General features: G+C 45.1%; 1 protein-coding gene across 2 annotated transcripts in view; it reads left to right on the forward strand.

The window, feature by feature from the left end:
• Nucleotides 1-24,170, forward strand: part of stk32a (serine/threonine kinase 32A) — a 44,190-nt gene extending 20,020 nt beyond the window's left edge. For both annotated transcript variants that reach the window (XM_061248795.1, XM_061248796.1), the window contains exons 6-13: nt 9,530-9,567; nt 11,672-11,761; nt 12,426-12,529; nt 13,438-13,554; nt 14,249-14,374; nt 15,711-15,839; nt 21,918-21,982; nt 22,489-24,170. In XM_061248795.1, the coding sequence (XP_061104779.1) occupies nt 9,530-9,567; nt 11,672-11,761; nt 12,426-12,529; nt 13,438-13,554; nt 14,249-14,374; nt 15,711-15,839; nt 21,918-21,982; nt 22,489-22,606 (787 nt within the window). In that variant the 3' untranslated portion in view covers nt 22,607-24,170. The remainder of the gene's footprint in view (nt 1-9,529; nt 9,568-11,671; nt 11,762-12,425; nt 12,530-13,437; nt 13,555-14,248; nt 14,375-15,710; nt 15,840-21,917; nt 21,983-22,488) is intronic.

A 24,170-nucleotide genomic window follows, 5' to 3' on the forward strand; every position in this document is an offset into this window, starting at 1 on the left:
GTAAGACAGGGGCACAGGACATATTGCTGGTAATTGGTTAATGAGGTTTCATAAACCACGATGATGGATGGAGCTAAAATGACTGGCCATTAGGGACCATTGATTTTTGGGATCGTGTGCGAAGTGCAGAAGTAAAGCAGCACTGTATCTATCCAGGTTAGTCAGAGATTGAGTGCCCTGCCCTTAAGATTCAACAGTACACTGCAGGCCATTCCACTTGACAGACACCCCCTTAAAAGCATAAACAGAAACAGGTTGCGCCATAATTTCAGCGTCTAGCTTAAAAACAGATGTGCATGTTTGTGTTGTGTGTCAAAGTAATTCAGAAAATGCATTCATTTTCATTAGAAATTAGGCCTGCTGCCTTCATTACTGAATGAGTATCATATGCCGATGCCAACCCCCATAAAAATAAACTTTATTATTTTGGGCAGCATGTTGACACGAGAATAGAATAGAATAGAGTTTTATTGCCATTTGCACAGGTACAATACAGTACAGGTACATTGGAATTTGTGTGCGTTCTCTTCCAGTCAGGAAGTAAAAAATACACATAAATAATAAATAATAAAGGTGAGGCTAGTGCAAGTAAAAACAGTGCAGATGTACATACAAAACAATACAATACAATACAATACAATCATCTTTAATACAAGCAATGATAATGATGTCTAGATACCTGCTACTTTACTAAATTCATCAAGGACAGAAACACTACCTGTGTTGCTGCCTGTTTCATCAGCTCATGATCTTCCTGCAAATTGATGGAGGTTTTTCTTCTCGATCCATTAAGCACCACACTCAGAAGTCGCTGGCTGCGTAGATTTTATAAAACAGCACTGAATATCAGGAATATGATTGAACATGACACAAATATAAAGACATCTAAATATCCAGACATACCATGTGTTTACTTGTTTGAATGAACGAGGCATATGTAAATAAAATAAAAATGAAGTGTTAGCCAGTTGAGTCAGCTAGCCAGTGGAGTCAAAAACAGACACTAATGCCTTCATGAAAACAGCTATTTTAGGAATTGCATTCATGGGAATTCTTATATTTCCCAGATCGATGAAATGGCAATTAAATCAGTGACTTCAGGAGACCTGTTTACGAAGAGACACCTGTGGGTGTGTGTTTCTTCCCTTGGGCGTATTTTCACATGACAGTTAGGATCTGAACCGAAGACGCGGCGATAACGGGCAGGTATTCTGGGGCGACGGGAGGCTGACGCCCCATTGCATCATGGGAGGCGTGTTGTTTAGATGAGCGCGTGTTACGCAGGTTGTCTTGTGAGGACGGGCCCCTGAGCCCAGGTGGGACCTGCGATTACACGCTTCAGTTACTCCAGAAGCCCCGGGGTCGGTCTGTGGCTCCTTCTCCTCCCCGTCACCCCCCCACACCACCCCCCCACGTCCCCCCCCCCCCCCCCTCCGTCACCCCACCAATGTCATCCTCCACAGCCTCAGCTGCTGCTGTCTCCTGCTTTCAGCTGCGTTCAGCCCGCTCCCACCCCTCTACCCCCTACTCTGCCACTTCAGAAGAAAACCTCATTATAAATGTATTAATACACATGTTTATGCAACTTATAATATCCTAGCCACAGGAGACAGATGGGCACCCCTCCTCCACCGCTTCTCCTCTTATGACAAAGCCGCTGAAAGAAAACGCAAAACGCACTGATGGCAGAGCGACGTCAGCAAGGCATCACAGCCCACCAGCCTTATTTTCTTACTGTCACAAATAAAACGGTGTTTTTGACGAACCAGAAAGATAAAAATGACCGCGTTGAGCGCGATAAAAAGAAATCCGACACAAAACGGGGGGGTGAAACGCTTGATATCGCGTTTCGCAGGTAAAAAATCGGAAAAGATGAGACATCCTTCCCTGGATTTCATGGCAATCACGCAGTTTAGTGCATCAGTCATTTCATATTTAAATGATGTCATATTATGAGTCTAGAACTGACAGGAAGCTAAGAGCGTACAGCATTTCTCAGTGGTCGTAATCATAGTCATCTGTGGGATGATGTTTCCTGTATTGATTCGAATTGTAGGCTTAAATCGCCCACTCTGGTATTCTAGTCGAGTCCTGAAGTGCCGGCTGTTTTTTAGCCTGTCGGAGTCGCTCTCTTTGGCAGTTGGAGTGGGTAAATAACGCAGCAGCGGTAACACGCTCCCTGAGCCGCGTCTGTGAAAGCGCTTCGTTGAGTTCGGTGAAGGTTATTTTAGCGCCCCTGAAGCAACGGGGCCTGTCAGGATGAGAATGGTAGTGTCGCAGCCGTGAATGAATAACAGGCTTTCTCCCGCTCGGAGGGCCAGGACGGACTTTAATGAAGTCCAATGTAGGGGATAAGCGTTGGCACACATCGGGAGAGCAGGTGCCCGTCATATCTCCAGCTGCTGAACGCAGACCTGTCGCCCTGTTGACCTGTCAGTCAAAGAGCGCGTCTCCTTCTGAAATCAACAGGTTGCGCTGACAGGGCGGCGCATTCGCCATGATTTATGTTTTTCGGGACGGGACACATAATACAAGACCTCCCCCACAGAGGGTCGAGGCGCATCAACAGAGATGCCATCAAAAGCTGACACAATTCCGCTGAAAACGCGGTCAAGGACTCTGCTCAGATAACGCTCGGCCAAATTAAAGCCAGGGGAACTACAGCACAAAGCCTTTTCCAGACAGGCTCGGTGATGTCTTTTATGGGTGAGACAGGTGCTAAACAGGTTTGTGGTGCGTCTGGGGTGTGTGAACGAGAGCACAATGGGGCCCGTTTTGGGAGAGGCCTGGGGATGTGGCGGGGGAGATAGGATGGCGGGATCCGTGTCTCGGTTACGCTGCTCATTGGGATAAGTGATGTAATGAGGTCATTAGATCCAGGTAATAGGTTGTCGGACTAGTCAAGCGAGAGAAAAGGTCCCAGTATCAGGTTCAGCCTCGCTCGCCCATCTCATCTGACTCCACAGAATCCATAATGAGCCCGGTCTCAGGGTCAGAGTGGAGCAAAACAACCTCTCATCAGGAGGAGGGAGGGAGAGAGGGAGAGAGGAGGGAGGGGGTGAGAGAGAGGAGATAGGAATGAGAGAGAGGAGGGAGAGAGAGTGAGGGGGGGAGAGAGTGAGAGATGGGAGAGAGGGGGGAATGAGGGAGAGTGAGAGGGGAGAGAGGGAGAGAGAGAGTGAAGAGAGGGGGAAAGAGGGAGAGTAAGAGGGGAGAGAGGAGGTAGAGAGAGAGGAGAGAGGAGGGAGGGAGGGAGAGAGGAGGGAGAGAGGGGGAGAGAGAGGGAGGGGGGGTAGATGGAGAGTGAGAGAGTGGGGACGGAAAGTGAGCGGGGCGAGAGAGAGAAAGAGGGGATGAGGTAGAGTGAGGGAGAGGAAGGGAGAGAGAAAGAAAGACAGGGGTGGAGGGATAGAAAGAGTGAGGACAAGAGAGAAAGGTAGGAACAGAGGGAGGGAGAGGGGGAGAGAGCAGAGGAGAGAGGGGCGCTTGACCATGAATCGCTTGACCATAATGACAGCCCACAATCAGCAGTATAAATGGGTCAGTGCACTTTAAAAAATATATATCAACCACATGATAATTGGGCAAGGACCATCTGCATTTTGCAATACGTCAGTATAGTATGTTCTCATGCTGTTTGTCACATATAATCAGTGTGAATAATCACTGCTGGCAGGTCTCCCAGCATGCACCACATCAGTGTTACTCATCTCCTATTGGCCACCCAGGTCTCTCCACTCTGTCTCACTCCTCTGGCTCTTTGGTATTGGAATGTGCTCCTTGTACCACTGAGAACAGCAGAGACAGAAAATGTAGAGCACTACACTACACTTCATTTGACCTCTCTAGATTAGATTCAACTTTATTGTTATTAAGGCAATGAAATGTGTCCTCTGCATTTGACATTACTTAGAAGCAGGGACCAGCTCCAGTTCTGAAGCCAGCGCCTTGGTCAAGGGCAACAGCAGGAGCACAACAAGGGGGTAGTTCAGACTCTCCAGTTAACCTAACCTGCATGTCTTCTGACTGTGGGAGGAAACTGGAGTACCCGGAGGAAACCCGCGCAGACACGGGGAGAGCCCCACACAGAGAGGCCCGGGTGTGGCTGACCCTGGACCCTGGCTGTGTGCCACCGTGCTTCTCCGTTCCAGGTCCAGTTCTAATTTAGGATACTGTATATAAAATTTATTATTCCTGCTTTCAGTCGATTGGACTAAGCAGGAGCAATGGAGAGTTAAGGGCCGTGCTCAACAGTTGTGGGGCTCCTATCGTGGCTACACCAGGGCCTGAACCACCAACCTTCTGGGTCTCAGTTATGTACCTTAGCCACTGTGCTACATGCTGCCCAAGGCTTCTGTAGATCACTGTAGATAATACAAAAATAACCAAATGCACAATCATATGAACAAATAATGACCTTCTGACTATTGCTAAAATAGATATTGTTTGCTTGTTTGTTTGTTTAATTGCGAGTATCTTGCATGAATTTTATCATGTTAAACGTGTGTATAAACAGTTAAAATATTTTAAACGTATTTAAAATATCTTCGTATTACAGCAAATTACTGCACTTTATCTTCCGTTTTTACTCACTGAAATTTAGGTCCCTTTTATTTTCTACTTTTGCTATAAAGTATGTTGTTTGTGTTTGCTTGATTGGTATTGAGTTTTGTGTGAGCTACATTACTCTAAATATCTATGGTGTTACTGCCTTCCCTATTCTGGTAATTGAAGATCCTAGTTAATTGCACTTGGCATATTCCATATTAGCTGTGGAAGTTGCTTTGGATAAAAGCCTGCATCTGCTGAATAAATACAATTATATAGATAAAATCTTTCCAATTTTCATAACAAAGGCATTGACCTGTCTGTTCTGTAAATGAACAGGAAGGAATGTTTTTTTCTAAACTTATCCCCCCCCCCCCATGCAACCCACAGGAAGTGTATCTATACAACATCATCCAGCAGCATAACAGTATATACAGTGCATACAGTACTGTGCAGAAGGCACCCTAGACTTTATTATATATATGTGTTAGTATAAAAGAACACATTTGAGATTTCCAAATATTCTTTTTCCAAAAGATTTAATTTTACAGAGACATGTTTGTATTTAATTTAAAAAAGTAACATATTACTGTTAGCAATTAACTACATAAAAAATAAAACTTACATAAAAACTTGATCAAGGCTGTCTGAGATCAGAAGCAAGGACCCAACCAAAGTCTGGAGAAGAACTGTGGCAAGTTCTACAATATGCTTGGAACAACCTCTCTGCTGATTGGCTTATAGAACTGCAGGACAGTGTTGGCCTGATCTCAGAGAAGTGATGCAGTTTTAACGCCGAAGGGTGATCTCAAAAAATATTGATTATTCTGTCAAATTACTAAAATGTAATGTAAAATGTATAGTACGTTTATTTAGGATCTTTCATTTAATTATTTTTGTGTACAGAATGTTATACAGGTGCCTAAGACTTTTGCACTGTACTGTACCTGTATCAAATGAAATGTTAATAGGGAGCACTGTACAATTTTGTTTTTAATAATAGTTACAAACTCTCTCTGTCTTGCTTGACATGTCTTTCATTTCTTTGACATAAGCCACATCTGAGGACCCCTTATACATGATTTACACATATTCCCAACAGAGTTGGATAGCGTGGGGAGCAGAACAGAGGCATACTGTAAATTCACCCAAATAATGACCCATTCATTCTATACAGCCCAACCAAGGTCGCATCCGTTCCCTCAACATCACAAGGGAGCTCCAGACACTCTCTCTCTCTCTCTCTCCCCTCCCTTCCTCCCCTCCTCTTTGAAGAAGGAAATGTCAGCTAATTAAATGTTGACAGGCTTGCCCTTTTCACCTTCACTGTGGCCTGGTCCTGCCTGGCGTTCTGCTCAGAACCCAGCGTGCAAGCTCACCTGCGTTGCGCCCCGCTCTTTTGATATGTTAATCTGTCGATCTGACTGATCGGGCTGCCAGGACTAATTAGACTATGACTCAGATCCTCAAAGTCTCGTGTTAAGTGTACATGGCTGGCTCTCTGTTTGACAGAAATCCTCCCTGCTCCCAATTTGAGCTTGAGCGATTTTCCCCAGCACGATAAGCTCTCAAATTTACACCCTGCGCAAAACTGTTTCATCCCTAAAATAAGGTGCAAGTAGGCCCAATTTTTGTAGCAGCTATTAAAGAACTTTGCATTGGAATGATATGCCACTGTGACAAATTGCAAGACAGTCAAAAGCAGCCTTTAAAAGAGATAGGATAATAATGGAAAAGTATTTATATTTCTTAGTATCAGAGTTATGTTGTAATGAAATTAAGCAGTATGTATGTAAATCATGTATGTACAGTACTGTGCAGAAGTCTTAGGCACCTGTATAACATTCTGTACAGATAGGATTCTTTCAAATATAATTCAATGAAGTTTGATTTTAGTTATTTTAGTCATTTGGCAATTGAAATTTTACTTCCCTCTAGGGTATTTCAGTGCACTTAGCCCTGGTTATGGGTATGCACTTTGTTGTACGTCGCTCTGGATAAGAGCGTCTGCCAAATGCTAATAATGTAATGTAATGTAATGGCAGAATTGTTAAAAACGGAATCAAATCAATATTTTTTGTGACCACCCTTCGGCGTTAAAACTGTGTCTGAGATAGCGAACGCTGTCCTGCAGTTCTATAAGACATTCAGCAGGGAGGTTATTCCAAGCATGTTGGAGAACTTGCCACAGTTCGTCTGCAGACTTTGGTTGGCTCCTTGCTTCTGATCTCAGACAGCCTTGATCAAGTTTTTATGTAAAAAGTAGTCAATTGCTTACAGTCATATGTAACTTTTTAAAATTAAATCCAAAAATGTCTCTGTAAAATGAAATATTTTGGAAAATCAAAATTAACATATGTATAAGAAAGTCTAGGGTACCTGACTAGGGTCTAGAGTACCTTCTGCACAGTACTGTAAATTATGTATCATGTATTGACTGTGCGTATTCATTTGTGAAAAACTAATTGCAATATTCTTGCATGGGCATGAAAGTGTAAGCTTGGATCCCGCGTGGTTGCTATGAGAACAGGGGGGTCTAGAGCCATCTCACGGTCATTAATTCTGTTCCCATGGCCACCCCTGCTGTCTGTCCCTCAGGTACTGCTCACCTGATGCTTGGGCCACGCCTTAAAGTAAAGAGGAACAGACAAGAGGGGGGCTCATAGCATAGTGGCTTTGTTCAGAAATGATTCTGCTCAGTTCAGTTGGGCCTGATGATTTGGTAGAAAATGCATTATTATAAGTATTACTAGCAGTAGTTTTTTTTTTAGAATTACATTTTATTCAACCATTGCATTCGGTTACAGAAAACTATAGACAATGATGGTTGATGGGTTTTACAATTTACAATCTCTTACCCTCCTTTGGGTAACTTTGGATTTCTTACACAGTACATTGTCAGTAAGCTGTATTTAATCTTTTAAGCTGATATTCTAAACTCAACATTCTAATGCTGATATAACAATCTCTATTGGTAACTGAAAGCAGTGGAGTTCTGGAACACTGACTTTGAATTTTGAAGGGTGTTTTTTTTTTTTCAAACCTCGTCTGCAAAGGGTTTAATTACTGAAGCAAAGTAACTGATTCAAGGGTTCAGTGATATTTCCTCATCTGGAAAGAAGCAGCCTAACTGTTACTGTCCTATTCTACCTCAATACTCGCACTACCTCGGTCACACTCAGAACAGATCTTTGGAAAGGACATGCATCCCATCTCATGTGGGTTGAGAATGTGGGTTATGAGTGTCCCGGGCGTCCTGGCATGCTCCTTGGGTGGAATTCACCAAGGATGACTCTGTGTCTGGTACACAAGACAGAGCTGATTCACCATAGAAGAAGTAAGCTGAGCTCAGTAATTCACCACACCAGATCAATGCAGAAGGGCAGACTCCACTGCTGTTGGCATGAATCAGTAGAACCTTCTGGATTGTTTTTTAGACCTATTAATAATAATAATAATAATAATAATAATAATAATAATAATAATAATAATACATTTTATTTGAAGTGGCGCCTTTCTAGACACTCAAGGTCACCTTACATTGGGCAAAATACTAAATAAACATGGTAAAAACATGCAACATATCCAATTAAAAATAATTTACAATGAACATACAATTCATATCAAACAAACAGACAGCAGACAGAGATAGACACAAGAACATGTAAGGGAAGGAAACGGTCAGGGGTATGCAAGAGTAAACAGATGAGTTTTGAGAAGTTGGGGTGTAGTCGTGAAGAAGGTCAGAGAGATAGGGGGGTGCAAGGGTGTTCAAAGCCTTGTATGTGAGTAGGAGGATCTTGAAATCAATGCGCTGTTGAACTGGTAACCAGTGTAGCTGAGTGAGGATGGGTGTGATGTGGTCATGAGATTTTGTACCCGTGAGGATTCAGGCAGCAGAATTTTGTATAATTTGAAGTTTGTTGGTGAGTTTGGTGGGGAGTCCTGAGAGGATGCTGTTGCAGTAATCCAGGGAGGTGACAAAGGCATGGATTAGAGTTTCAGCACTGGTGTGGGAGAGTGAGGGGCGGAGTTGGGAGATATTGCGTAAGTGAAAAAAAGCAGTCCTTGAGATGTTTTTTATGTGGGGACCAAAGGATAAAGTATTGTCCAGGATGATGCCAAGGCTTTTGACTTGTGATGACAGGGGGACAGGGAAACCATCAATGGTTGTCGGGAAGCTGGGTGTTTTGGACAATGTGGATTTTGAACCAATGAGGAGGGACGGGGGGGGGGGGGGGGGCAAGGGGACACAGGGCCTGGTTGGGATATAGAGTTGCGTATCGTCTGCATAACAGTGGAAGTTGAATGTGATGGTAATGCATGATACGGCCAAGGGTGAGGAGGTAAATGATGAACAATAATGGACCAAGCACTGACCCCTGAGGGACACCGTGGGTAACTGCAGCTGACCTGGACCTATGGTGTTTTAGCTTGGCTAGGTAACTTTTAGTTGGCTAGGTAAGCAGTGTTTGGATAGTTAACTTTGGTCACTTTTGCTCTGTTTGTTTGTTTCTTTGTTCTCAAAAAAAAAAAAAAAGGCCCTCGTCCTTATCTTTGTTGTACAGGTAGCAGTTGAAATTGTACTTCCCTCTAGGGTCTTTCAGCGAACTTATCCCTGGTTATGGGTATGCACTTTGTTGTACGTCGCTCTGGATAAGAGCGTCTGCCAAATGCCAATAATGTAGGCAAGAACAACTGAGCACAGAAAAGTATTTGAGTCCAAAACAAATTTGTATTTGACTCAGGTCTGGTTAGGATGTCCCCTGTGTGATCAGTGTGCAGCTGTAACTGATGTTTCTCTAGACAGAATATGTTCCCATTTCTTCTAGAGCTCTGATTTTACTGATATTATCTGGTAAGAAGTATTAACAGCAGCTCGTATGGCAACAGCATTAATGTCACTGTCCATCACTGTCGCTTGTGAATTACGTCAGTGTGAATTCCTGTCTAATGCAGTTCCATTTGTGTTTTCTTGCAGAGACATCAAACCAGACAACATTCTCCTAGACGAACATGGTAAGTGCTTTGTCTTGCGTGGAAACTGTCACGCGTGATATTTTCAAAGCTCACTGTGTCACTAGGACTCCTTGGAGAGACCTTTGTTCGACCCCGTCCGCCAGGCTGACGTTCCGTAGCCCCGCTGCACCTGTCCCGGTGGGGGATGCAGATGAACGTGAGATGACTCATTTTGAAATGTGTTGCTGCTTATTTAGCAGGTGTTGTCAAGGAAACGTTCTGTCCGCAGTCCGCACACGTTGCAGACCGCCAACAGCCCTTCATCGGCATGTAAATTCAGCCTGTGAAAATATTCATGTGGCTCACCCACCTCTTATTTCTTCTGGGAAGGAGGGGGTGACACTGCATGGGTGGATGGGGAGAACAAAGGTGGGGGGTTGTGGGGGGGCAAGGCTATAGCCTCAGGGCTGCAGACATGCCTCTACGCTTTACAACCTGGGTTTTCAACAGGGGGTCCCTGGCCCAAGCCAAAGGGAAGAAATGTCTTTCAGAAGCATATCCAAGTAGAGCCATTGGGGATTTCCAGACATGACTGTGTAGTATCAGATATCAGAGCCCTGAGCACCAACAGTAACACTGTGTACCTTCTGTGTCATGCCCCCTCCTAAATTCATACCAGCAAGACTCTAAGGAATTTCTAAAAATACATATTTCAAGCCTTCTGAGGTGCCTAATGCAATTCCATTGTGATTCGACCTTGAGTCTCTCAATGCATCACGTTGCACGGAGACATCACCCATGCCCTCTGTGAATTTCTTTTTACTACTGTGCGCTCACTGAAGCAATTCAGGTTAAAATTCAGGTCCCTCGCTCAAGGTTAAGTGACTACTTGGCACAAGAATTGAGTCTGCTGATTTTGGAGCTGCTTTTTATGTGTTGACCCCAGTGATGACAGATGTTTCTTGTGTCAAATGCTCCACTGAAGTTAAGGACTTGGCAGGCCAATAAAATATGTGCATACTTTTTTGCCTAATGGTGCATAGGGTTCACAGAAGATGGAGACAAGTGGTAATCCCAGTTAACTGTTTATGAAAGCTGTGACAATCGTCTTCCCTGTCCGAATTGGACCTACCAAATAGGTTACGAGGGTCCTGTTTTATTTTTTTTCCACCACAGGCAAACAAATTCCTTCATGCACAAGAGGGAATTAAAAAACGCTAGCGCGTGTCAGTAATTTGTGCCTATCCCGTGAATTAGCTAGCGTAGTTCTTGTTTCCCCGGAGACAACGGACACGGGGCGTGTAATAGCGAGCCCAGCGTGGGAGCGGAGCCGAGCCGAGTGCCCTTGGCCCGTATCCAGCGCTGCTCACAATCCGCCCTGTCGACGGAGAGACCGCACCATCTGTCTGCGTCCGCGGGTTTCACGGCTCTTCCTCTGCCTCTCCTCTCGCTGTTCTTATCAGAGAGGAGCGCAGTGCCGCTCCGACCCTCTCTCGCTAGCCTGCTTTACATTCCCAACGCGAGTCTCGCGCAGGGCTGCCCCGGAACGCCCCCTCCGTTAAGTTCTGTCACTGCGGCAAGTTCCCAGGGAGAATCAGCGGGTAATAAACTAGGTCTGCGCTTGGCCTCCGATCGCTCCTGCTGCCTGCGAGACGGTGACTTTGGCAGGGCCCCCGGCCACTTGGCCCCGCTGATCCTATGCGGCTTCGCCGGCCGGCTTTACTGGGTCATTTTCAGCTCTTCCTGGGAGAATAATAGTTCTTGCCGTAGGTAGGCTAAGTTGTCACAATGTCACATTAGAGAATTCAGAATTAAATTCAGCACGCTTGCTTATGCGCCAAAGAAAAGATGATATTTTTTTTTACCTTTCAACCTGGATGTCTTCATCGGAACAACTCACGTTCAATCCTTGACCTTCAAACGAGCTTGAGAAAAGCGCAGGTTAGGGGCATGTGTGCAGAAGGGGGTTTCACTGAAACTTGTTTTACAGTGTCCAGTGTATTCCCTGCACGTCTTGCGCTGTAATGAGCCCAGTGACATCGGAGCAGAACCGTGATGATGTCACCGACCTCATCAAGGGCCAACCAGCCTCTGGCACAGAAAGAGAGAGCTGAGCTTTGCGTTCCGCCCCATTGGTCAATCGCTTTTCATCTTATCCCCGCAGGACACGCGCATCTCACAGACTTCAACATCGCTGCCGTGGTAAAGGACGACTTGCGAGCCACATCCATCGCCGGAACAAAGCCATACATGGGTAACATTACTAAATTATTAAATTCAGCAGTTATTTAAAATGGAAACGGACTTGCGATAAATATTGTAGGCCTATTCGAGTTTTGGCATACCTTTTCTTTTCAGTTTGTAAAAGGGAAACAGAAAATGAATGAGGTCAATATCAGTCAGTGGCTCTAAGGTACTCCAGGCATCTGATATGCTGTAATTAAATGAATGCTGGATTCAAACTGCCGGCAAATTGACCCTGGAAGCCTGCGTGTCTGGTCCAGCGTGATTAAGTTAAACAACTGATCCTGTGTTTTAGTGGACCTGGCGGAGAAACAGCCATTTTGCGCAGGGCAGTTAGAGGTGAAGCTTTTGTTAGAGACGGCTGAATAAAGCCAGGCTTTAGAAGGGCTCTTGAGGTGGTACAAAAGCAGAGCATCATTAATTATAATTTCATATTCATAAAGTAAGTACATGGAGGCCAATAACTGTGAAACGCCTAGGCAATTTCTTTCATTTGCAAAGTACTGACCTGGTTCTGTTTTGGAAAGGCATACTCTTACGATGGCTAAAATCTTTTTTGTTTTTTGATGACTAAATTGTCAGTGAAAGATAAGTCTTACAAATACAGTTCAACCTTGACCTCAGAGCAAGGGGCTGTGACCTCTGATCTTCCATGTGTTGTACTGTTGCCCCAGCTCCCGAGCTGTTCCAGCCCTTTGAGGGGACCCACCCCGGGTACTCGTTTGCGGTGGACTGGTGGTCCCTGGGCATCACAGCCTACGAGCTGCTGCGAGGCCAGGTAAGACCATGCACATCCCACCACGTCCACCCCACCACGCACACCCCACCACGTCCATCCCACCACGCTCATCCCACCACGCCCATCCCACCACGTCCACCCCACCGCGCCCATCCCACCACACCCATCCCACCACGTCCACCCCACCACGTCTCCTCCAGCTTCAGCAGAGCAGCGCTGGTGTCCATGGAGATGTTTATGGCCCCCATCATGCACCCTGCTCCTGCTGAATGGCTGAAGCTATGCAGGTGTGGGCTTGGTAGGCACTCGGACGGAAGACCTCCTGGGAAAACTTGGCTGCTGGAAGTGGTGTTGGTGGGCCAGTAGGTGGCAATCTTCCCTCTGGCCAAATTGCCCCCAATGCCCCAGCGCAGTGATGGGGAGACTGTGCTGTGGGAGACACCGTGTTCTGAATGAGACATTAAACCGAGGTCCTGACTCACTGTGGTCATTAAAGACCAAAGCGTATGGTGTTCCCTGGTGTCCTGGCTAAATTCCAAACCCTGGCTCTTTCTACCTGCCATGTAATCACCCCCTGATTACTTTGGCAAAAACATTGTTCTCTCCCTCTCCAACTCAGCTGGTAAATCGGTTCTGGCACAAAATGGCTGCGGTGCATCACCCAGGAGGGGTTCTACACGCTGGTGGTGGTTGAGCCGAGATTCCCCCTCAGCACTGTAAATCACTTCGAGTGTCTAGAAAAGCGCTATATAAATGCAATGATCTATCTTTCTATCCATTTCCACTGCAGCGATGATCAGCATGTTCTCTGCCTCTGTTCTCTGTCCTCCTGCGGAGTGCCCACTTGGTAATCATTCTGGTGCTCTCCGCTTTGCCTTTCCCTTCCGGGAATAATTTTCTAACCGTACCATCCGTCTCTCCTGGCCTCTCCCTCTCTCCTCTCCCAGAGGCCATATGTCATGCGGTCCAGCACCCTGGCCAATGATATCCTGCAGACCTTCCACAACGTCCCAGTCAGCTACCCGTCCGCCTGGTCTACGGAGATCAAGCACTTCTTGGGAAAGGTACGCCCGCTAGCTCACATTACACAGTTGGGTACCTACACAGATGCCCACCTGACATAATCCAGTGTTTAGCTTCTTGCTATGGTTTGACCCAGGTTTGATTATATTTGCTAATATTAGTTATATTCTACCTGGCATACCTGAACTATAAATAGGCAGCTAACGTGACACCATGATGGATATCATGAAGCTGGACTATATAAGTATATTCTCCCTTGGTGACTAAGTTAGCTGTGGGTTGTCTCTCACCTGAAGAGGGTCACTGTGATGGTTAAAATGTTCTTGGCTGAAATTATGACATTATTTTCTTGTCCTTGTTAGTTTTTCACCTTTACGGGAACTTTTTTTTCCTTCAGGGAATCTTCCTGTCTCTGTAATTTGAATGCAAACCTGCAGCTAAATGATCATGTGATTATGCATCCCAAACCTCTGGGTGATTCACCATAGCAGTAAGTCTGTAAGATTGCACCCTCCTACTCTCTCTCTCTTTCTCCTCTCTTTCTCCTCTCTCTCTCTCTCTCTCCCTCTCGCTATCTCTTTCTCCCTACCTCCTCTCTCTCTCCCTCCCTCTGTCTCTCTCCCTTTCTCTCTCCCACTCCCTCTCTCTCCCTCTCTCTATCTCTCTCTCCCTCTCTACCTCCCTCTCTCTCTATCTCTCTCTCCCTCTCTACCTCCCTCTCTCTCTCTCTCTCAGATGCTGCAAATCGACGTGGAGAAGCGGCTTTCTAGCCTGTCTGAGCTGAAGGATCTGGAATACTTGTCCGACGTGAACTGGGACGGCGTCCTCGCCAAACAGATCCCGCCCGGATTCATTCCCAATGCAAGTCCAGCTCACTCTTCCACACACACACTCTCTCTCTGCCTCTCTCTCTCTCTCTTCCACACACTCTTTCTGTCTCTCTCTCTCACACACTCTCTCTCTGTCTTTCTCTCTCTCTCACTGTATCGTTTGTGTGTGTATTAGTGTGTGTGGGTATGCACGTGCGTGTGTATGTATGTGTGTGTATGTGTGTGTGTGCATGCGTTTGTGTGAGCGTGTGTGTGTATGTGTGTGTCGGTGTGTGTGTGCAGACAGCAGTCCTCTCCGTGTAAAGGCATCCTTACATTACCTGCATTTGCATTTAGCAGAATCTCATATCCAGAGCAAAACACACAACACTTGTGAAGTGTTACCGACCTGCAGCCTTTAGATTACAAGCCCAGGTCCCTACCCTTTATACAACCCTGCCACCAGACTGCCTTAAAGTATGTGGTCATATATCTGCCAAATGCCGTTAGCACCGAGTCTCCTTGCCTGTTGAGTGCACTTGCAGAGCAGCTGTCCCCCGGCGCTTTCTCCGCAGGTAAACTGGCTCAGCTGACAGGGCGCTGAAGTGACAGAGTAGAGCCTAAATTGGGGCGGACGCAGAGAGGCACACTGCAGAGAACCGGGGCTGTCCTGCCCATTCATTACACTGAGCCATTCACAAAAAACAGCAACAGTGCTCCAGCCAAAAACAGGCCAAGTCCTAGCTTGTAGGAGCTTGCGAAGTACTGGCTGATTAACCCTTTGAAGAGTAGGTTTTTTTGGAATGTGTTTTATTTTCTATTCTAGGTCAGTGTTCTAGAACTCTAAATTTTCTGTTCAGTGTTCTAGAACTTTCAATCAGCAGTAGTGATCAGCATTAGAATGTTTAATTCAGAACATTCTATTCACATATTTGTAATCTCATTGCTTATTTTCTGTTTACTACTGTATGTTAACAGTATTTGATAATGTTTGCTGATGGTAAACTAGAGTGACTGTTTATTACACAGATGTGTAAATATGCTATATGCTACTGTCTGTAAGAAGTGGTGTAAAAAAAAATAATAATTACCACAGGAATGTCTAAAGAAATGGCTTGCTTGACTGAATATAGTTAGCATTTGTTTTTAAGTATGCACAGCACTGTAGTACATAGCCACAAAAGTCGATGCATTTACTTGTTAAATAAAATTGGTCATCCTTGTTCATTTTGGCTTCATAAACCTTGCCTTTCAGAGTTCAGTGTGTAGTAACAGTCCAGAGATTTCCCCTGGTATTAACCAACACTGGGGTATACAGATCAGTTTTGAATGTACTCGCATAGTCCCTAGCTGGACACTCTTATCACATTCTTTATGCCCCCCTCCAGAAGCGTAGGCTGAACTGCGACCCCACCTTCGAGCTGGAGGAGATGATTCTGGAGTCCAAACCGCTTCACAAGAAGAAGAAGCGTCTGGCGAGGAAAACACGGGAACATGGACCCAACAGCTCCCCCCAGGTCAGGCTTCCCGCTGCGCCGTCACCGCCACCTCCGTTTTCTGTCCCACCCGACGCGCCCCAGGGTCAGGTGGTGACGCTCTTCACCACCTGGGGATTAACAGCCAACGTGGGACTCTTCCCTGAGAAGACAAAAACACCACCTCCTTAAATTTTCTCAACCCTTTAATGTGTGAGATCTCAAATATGGGATTAGATCTGATCTAATGATGATGTAACAATCACTACTTCGAGAATTCTAGAATACTAACGTAGTGTTCTAGAAAAAAAAGATTCCAGAAAACCTACTCTTCAAAGGGCTAAAAGCAATACTGGGTGGCTTGAGCACATTTTTATAGGTCTGAATTATTTGAGCGTAGCTTCTGGACATTGAAAATTGAAAGCTGAAAATATTGTGATTCTTTTCTCATGCCATGTACAATGAATCTGCGTGAACCACTTATGGGTGCCTATGCCACCAGGAAGGAAAAACCCAAAAGGTTAATTTGATCTGGCCCCCAGAAAGACATGTCTGATCAGTGTGGCCGAGGTGAGTGTGACGGTTCACCTCTCACTAATTAAGGGTAGATGGGAAGTTTGCGGTCGGCATTTAATTAAAGGTGATTTCAGCTTTGGGCATTTGTCAAGCGCTCTCTTTAGTGTGCCTGTTGTGTGTCTGGCACCATAAGGGCTGATGCCCTCCCCAGATGAAACCAAATGGGTTCTGTCAGACACCACAGTCTCCCAGTGCACCCTGTCCCTTATTCCCCCTTCCCCCAGCTGTGCACCTGGGATTACCGCCAGAAACACAGCACCCTTCAGCGGAATTTCAACTGTGCCTGCTCGCCGTGGGCCACTGGGGTTCGCGGGAAGAGGGATTATGGGTAACGAGGAACTATGGAGTGTTGCGCTCATTCACAGAAGGTGCTGTGTGTTGAACGTCGGTGCGGCGTGCAGTAATGCTGAAATTAATGAATTCATGAATTTTCTTGGTGTCTGTCCAGATGAGCTCAGATACATTAGCGCCTTTATGGGCTTTTCTGAAAGCATTACAGCATTAACTTGCAGACCACACAAATCTTCTGAATTACCCTTCTTATGATTCAGCCCAGTCAAAACACAGGCCACAGTATTTTGCAGTCAGGCTTGTCGTATGGGTTTACAAACTATATTAATGTGATCTCCAGAGGTATATTCAGATATTTATCTTAAAGATGTTCGCCATATTATTTATCATGCTATTGTACATGTATCATACTATACACATGTTGCATTAGGCAGATATACGTGCTGTATTTGGGGAAGTAAATGACCAGAGCCACTACTAAGTATACAAGTAATTTCAGCAAGTATCAATTGACTTGCTGAAATTACTTGTATACTTAGTAGTGGCTCTGGTCATTTATTTCCCCAAATACACCATGATACATGCTGAAACAAACGTCGCCAATTTAATGCAAAATACCTCCCCCTTGTGGTGTGTCAGTATTTACATTGCAATGCTGTACAACCACCTCACGCAATGTGGAATAAACCACAACATTACTCACATATACACTATTCTTTAATTAACCAAATAAAATTTGAAGTATGGTATGTCATTAAGCCAGCGGATAAAAATATTTTGTGAATGGGGATGTTCTGTTTCTAGTTCATATCAGTCCTTTGACGGTTGAGTGAAAGCCAGGTAACAGTAATAGCCCGACACCATGAACCTTTCTGACAGTGTCAGAGTCCGCTGGTACTGTGCTGCATTTAGATATCTGCTGGAGGCGCATTTATTGCCAGTGGCTAATGCTAATGTGTTTCATGAGCTAAGCAAAGCTACAAGCAAGCTACACTTACTGAAAGTGAACAGCTAAGATTCATTTGAGCTAATTAGTGAATTGAAATGCATGGTAGCTCCACTGTTTGCTGTTTTACAATATCTGTAGTGGAACTTCATTGGCAACCTGTCCAAGATGTATTCCTGCTTCTTGCCCAATGCATGCTGGGATAGGCTCCAGTCCCCCCGCAACCCTGACCATGTCCAAATCAGTGCACTTGCCTACTATAGAGTATTCCACAAATTGTATACTCAATAGTAGTCAAGTGTGCTGATTTTGACCAGGCCAAGGAATAAGCAGGTTAGATTACGGATGATTGATGGATGGATGTGAGACGGGTGCGTGGGGGGTTTGGACCCAAAATGGTGTAGTAAAGTCCCGTCAGGGCTTTATTCGGGGAATATCCAGAGAGCGTGGTCAAAAAACAAGCAATGTTCATCCACAAAAAATCCAGCCAAAAAACCAAAGCGCAGTACCAAGGGAGAAGGCAGTCTCGTAATCGGTACACCATGCGGGAAGTCCGGTAGCCAAGAAAGCTGTCTGCGGGGCAGAAGTACAGGCGGGTGGTAGGCAGGCTCAGGGTCAATGACGGTGCAAGAGTCAAGACCGAAGTCTGCTCCGCGGGGCTAAAGTACAAAAACAGCAGGCAAAGTCGTGGTACAGGCAGGCAATGGTCAACAAAACAGAAGTCAATAAACAGGCTTGGATCGTAACGGGTAGACAATGGCTTGACAAAAACGCTCAAAAGATGCACTGATGAACAGGAGGCAACAATTTCGCAAAGACAAGACATGAAAAAGTGTATGCTAATCAATGACCAGTACAACGTAACATGAAACATAAATTGTGACATAAAAAGTTTGCGAAATATGACAATAAACTAAATAACATGATGGCAAGACTAACAATTAAATCGTAACAACAACTAAACATGAAACATAACATGACATGAAGCATAAAAACGTGGTGATACTAGACTAACATAATACGTGACATGACAATAACATAACCAAGACAATAACTAAACATAAAACATGACATGACAAACATGAAACGTGACAGGATGGGTATGAAACGCGGCTCATTCTTCCTCAGAGAAATCAATGCAAAGAGGCTAAATTAATGGACATCTTTCCTTTTCATTTTGCTCCATCGCAAACAATAAAACAAGATTCACGAGCCCTGCTTCACCCTTCACTGCCCTCGTTCTATATGAACGCGATCCTGCGCTGCAGAGCAGGGCTTTTCTGCTGTGTGCTCGCTGTATCCGAGCTCACTCTCAGAGTAAAGGTGCTGCTTTGCACCTGTTCTGTCCCTACACCCTTACAACATTGGCACACTCACTGAAAATGTGTCATCCCTTCATAAGAATATGCGACTCTAATACAAACACGCTTTATTTCCAGGCTTTCTTTAAAAGTAAAATTTGTAATGTTTTTTTTCTGTACGTTTTTATACCAGTGCCCATAAGGGAGAAATAACCAATATGATTCTGTTCAGTGCCTACCTGCCAGTGAGATGTGAGATGCTGGGTGACAGTCAATGCTTGAGAGATGTGGCTTTGAACTGCAGAAAGGATTGCATTTGTGTGCCAGCAAAGAGGTAGAATAACTACCCTCCAGAATGGTTTTTGTATAAATAATTGTTGCATAAATGTGTTTTTGTATAAATTCTTGTAAGAGGAAGCAGAGATGAAGCCTGCTGTGGAGGAAAATGGCGGATCATCCCCGTGACCCAGATTAGTGTCGTCCCCAAACCTCTCACCAGGCTGGTGGAGTTCATGTGCAGCGTGATTCAAAGAAAAGGCAGAGCTGGCGGATCTTGGCAGCGAGGGGCACTTGTGGAGCTACCTGGAGCACAGAGAGGAGCTTTTGAGGAAGTCCATGCCCTGTAGGAGATGAGAGCGTGGGTACACTCTCAGACATAAAGTTACTGAAAGGGCCTAAGCAGTGCAGCTGGATCAATGAAGTCACCGGGAGTGCTGAGACAAATGAACTCGAGCCGTGGCGGGGATTTCGGGAGGGTGGGGACAGAAAAACACATCTTGGCTTTCCCGTTAAAGGTCATTTCATACCTCTCTACTTACCGCCTCTAATTGGCAGCGAGCAGTGTTCCTGCTGAATCACGGAGGCAGGGAGGTCTGCTGTTTGCCAGGACCCTTGGCGTGCGTCCGGCCGCGGCTGGGCAGAGTTTAAATTACAGTGGAGGTGCTCAGCTGTCCCTTCAGATGTCTGCCACCTCTGTGAAGAGTTTTCTGGAATATTCTGTCCTTCTAAATTCTATGTCAGGTTTCTAAAATGCCACTGTTTTTGAAATTACTAGTAGTTATTTGGTAATACTATATTTGAAAGCTCCTACGTAAAAGCTATGTAACCCCTTCATACATAGCACATTCATAAGGACTATATGAGAATTCATAAGCACTCATGTCAATAACCAAAATAAGGAACATGTGTTAGTTCACTATGTCACTTGCTGCATCAATTTGGACATAACACACCATATGCCTATTTGCGGTTATTGACATAAGCGCTTATGAATGTTTATGTAGCACTTATGAAGGAGTTATAAAGGTTCTTATGTGCTCTTACACCTTAACGCAGTGGTCTCAAACTCAGTGCCATGGAGGGCCCTGTTTACACTGGTTTTTATTCCAGCTTCAGATCTTGATTATCTAATTAGTTATTAATGAATTATTTGCTGAATTAGGGCTGTTGGTTTGCACGTCACGTACATAAATTGAAATGTGTTATTTGCAATAAATAATAACTATTGCTTATATATTTTTTATTGTTGCGTCTGAATGAGTTAATTGGAAGCAATTCATGCAGCATTAATTGGTCAACAAGTTTGAGACCACTGTTCTAATGACATTTTTCGGACCTCAAATTTTAAGGCAGAGATAGTCAACTCTGGCCCTCCAATCCAAATCCAGCCCTGGTTTTCTTTTGTCCCAGGTCATTAGTGCTGCTGATTGGCCATACTGTCTTCACACCTGACTCCCAGGTATAGGGAGGGTGGAAAACCAGCCCTGGAGAACCGTGTTCTGCTGATCCCTGCCATAGAGGGTTAAGGAGGGGAGGGAGTCCTGAGCCCTTGAGCAGCCCAGGGGGAGCGGCTGGAGAGGAGCCAGAGCACACTACTGCCAAAAAGGCTTTCAGAGGCGGGGGGAAGGGGGGTTCATCAGCAATAAGAGAAAGTGTTTCTAAAAAGCATTCCTGTAATGGAGCTTTTCTCCACAAAGCCTGGAGGACTGTTCTAGAAGGTCTGTGGGCTGCTCTTCCTCTTCATGTTTATCCTCCTCTTCCTCCTCCTGGGCATCTGCCAGTGCCAGGTACCCCACAGTGAGGGCAGTTGTGGCCCCTACCCTTATTTAATCAGGGGGGGCATTGAGGATGTGGACTCTTTTGCAAGAGACACTGTTGCAAGCGGGGCAAGAGACAGGGGGGGAGAACAGGGGTAAAGCCCCTGGGGCAGTTTTCGGGTTAAGGGCCTTGCTCAAGGGCCTGACACCAGTGTTCTTTTTTCAATTATGGACTCAACGTCATCTCTCCAGATGCGTATCAGTTTCCCTATCTGCCGACCGGGCACTCGAACCCGAAACTCTATGGTTGCCAGTCAAACACCCCACCACTAGGTTACCCTGCCCCGGTGAAGGGGGACACTAGGCGTCAAAAGGACTGTCACTAACTGTTAAAAGGTGTCCCTTTTTGGGGTCTGCTGGGGAGTTGTTGAGTAGTGTTTCTAGTCAGGAGTCAGGGCACATGCACATCCGCATTGCCTTCCCTCGACTGGAGGAAAGGAAGGTGCATTTTGACCCATAGATGCACTTGTCTTCCTCACCTTCCACTGTTCCTTGTAGAGATGACACTTTTCTGGGAGTTATTCTGTTTTGTTTATGCCTTAGTGTGTCTCCGGGGTCTGGAACACAGCCAGCCCGTGAGTCAAGCTGTTCGCCCCTCCTCTGACAGACCTCATACCGCGTGGCATAACGACAAACGTAGGGTGACCTCCCGATCTCCGCGAAGCATGAAATCCGCTTTAGAGTTCTATTGATATTCGTCTGCTGAGCTGAGCGGGCACCCGTCTCGTGGTGACAGCTGTTATTTTAGCATCGTGACTCAGGGAAACGCGTTCTCTTGGACTCGGGCTGCCTCATGTTTTTAGCCATCCTGTACCATCTCAGATCCATGTTTAGCAGCTTTTCAGGTGCTTTTAATGTGGTAAAAACGCTAACCGCGCTGTGTGTGTGTCACTGTCCTTTCCCCCTGCAGACGGACAAACTGCAGAAGCGCCTGGAGAACATTCAGAGAGACTTCATCGTCTTCAACAGACAGAAGTACGACTCATATTCTTGTTATCAACTCAACTCGTGCAAGCAGCAATAAACATTTCAGCATAAAATAACCACTTCCGATATGATTGCAATTAAACATTTTTATTTATGTATGAGAGTTTTATTCAAGCATACTTACATCCTTGTGGGTCTTTGCTGTTACTCACAATCCTCGCTGCCTGTTGGCTGTGTAATTGATTGAGCTGTCAGTTCATCTGAGCACGTTTAATCAACCCTTAGTATTAGCAGCGTCTTATACCGCTCAATTTATTTGCCTCCTTTGATCCTCACGAGTCTAGCGTCGCAAATTTGTTCTTATGCAACTGGTTGAATTTGAGCCAGAATAGCGATCGCAGTTTTCTGTGCGTTATGGTAGGGAAAGATGGCTCCTGATAAATCAGTGATGTGGAAGATTAATAGATTCACCTAATGTGTATGGTCTGTTTATGCATTCCTGTGTGACGTGGCTGAGAATTGTGGGAATTAATGATGCCCCTCCCCCTTCGCAGATTACGGAGAGCCAAGGAAGATGAAGAGGTCAACGACATCAGCACGAAAGAAAACTATGATATCACGCAAGACGGACAGAACAATAACATAGACCCGGTTGACTACATATCAGGATAGGACCTGATGCGTTAATGCCCCTGTCTTACCTGTGTGTTACCTGGCTACAGCTCCTAAAATCGACATCGCTGCCCCCATTGCTGGATCCCCCGAACATGCCTGACCAGGACAGGGCGGGAAATGTGACCTGTTCAGCTCGCTGGACCGCGAGGTGCCCGGTCTGATTGGATCGGCTGCCAAAAACACTCCGCCTTGGCATCACTGAGGGAAAACCGCGCTCAGGAATGTCATTTGGTTTTGACTCGGCTTCAATCCGTGCTTTGTATACATCTCCGCAATCTCATTTTACAGTCAAATGCGCAGTACTGTGTAGAGCACGGGTGTCCAGACTTATCCAGTAAGCGCCGGTGTGGGTGCAGGTTTTTGTTTTAGCCTGGCACTGGAAGACCATGATTAGAATCAGGTGTCTTAGTGCTGGACTAAAACAAAAACCTGCACCCACACCGGCCCTCTTTGGATAAGATTGGACTCTCCCTGTATTTATGGTCGGGGGTGTATTGAAATCTGGCTCCTCAAGGCCACACTCTCAGAAATGAAGTGACAGGGAGATACATTTTTGTTCAGTAAAGTACAGTAGTGTTTTCGTTGGGTACAAATTAGTGCATTCTCCAAGCAAAAAAAGGTACAAATTCATTGTACTATATTTGGTAGGGTACAGTTGTATGTACCTATAGGTACGGCCTCAAGCACTTTTCACACACTTTCACTTCATTTCTGACAGTGTGGCTGTGCTGCTGGTCTCCAGTCTTCCCTCTGATCTGAGTTAAACTCAGGTTTAAACAAGGCGAGTTTAATCTCTGGCTAATCAGGGGAATTGATAAATGAACTGTCAGGTTGAAAAGAAAAGCAGCCGTAGGCTACTACTTGCCTGGTCGGCCTGATTTGAGTATCACTGAAGTAGCTTTGCACTGTAATATCAGAAGCCTTGTTTCAATGTCTCTTTGAAAGTCGGTTCCTTAAATCTGTTTCGAAACTGTCCTTTGTGTACACATCATCAACATAGAGAGGCTTCTGATATTTTAAAAAGGAAAAAAGAGGAAGAAGAGTCATTTATAAAAAGCTTCACTTTCCATGCCCATGAGAGACGCCTTAAGTTTCACTATGAGCGATGTTTTGTTTTGCTAGCGTTTCGCTACCTATTAGCAGATGGTGACAAATCTGTTTACGTAACTTTGAAAGCTGTGCTTTGTGGGAAAACTTTCCTTGACAGAGAATGAGGAAAGACTGCATTAACTGCTTATGTGTAATTCATCAGTTGAATAAATAATAATTAATTGGTGAAGTAGGTAGGAAGAGAAAAGCATACATTTTTGCAGTAGATGCTATTTATATATATTCGGCACCAATTAGAGCAAGGGATTTTTAATTGCTAGTAACTAGCAAGGAGTTGTGAGAAATACCATTGAGGGGCACTGTAAATACTTGTTTGTACCGAGCGTGATCTTTGTAAGTGAAAAAAAACAACAACCAACCATGTAAACAATATAATGTTCACTGTTGCACTGATATGAAACAAAATGCAGGCAATATGTTTATTTCCTGCAAAATAAATATATTTAAATTC

Source organism: Conger conger, chromosome 7, assembly GCF_963514075.1.
Source record: "Conger conger chromosome 7, fConCon1.1, whole genome shotgun sequence".
Classification (NCBI taxonomy): domain Eukaryota; kingdom Metazoa; phylum Chordata; class Actinopteri; order Anguilliformes; family Congridae; genus Conger; species Conger conger.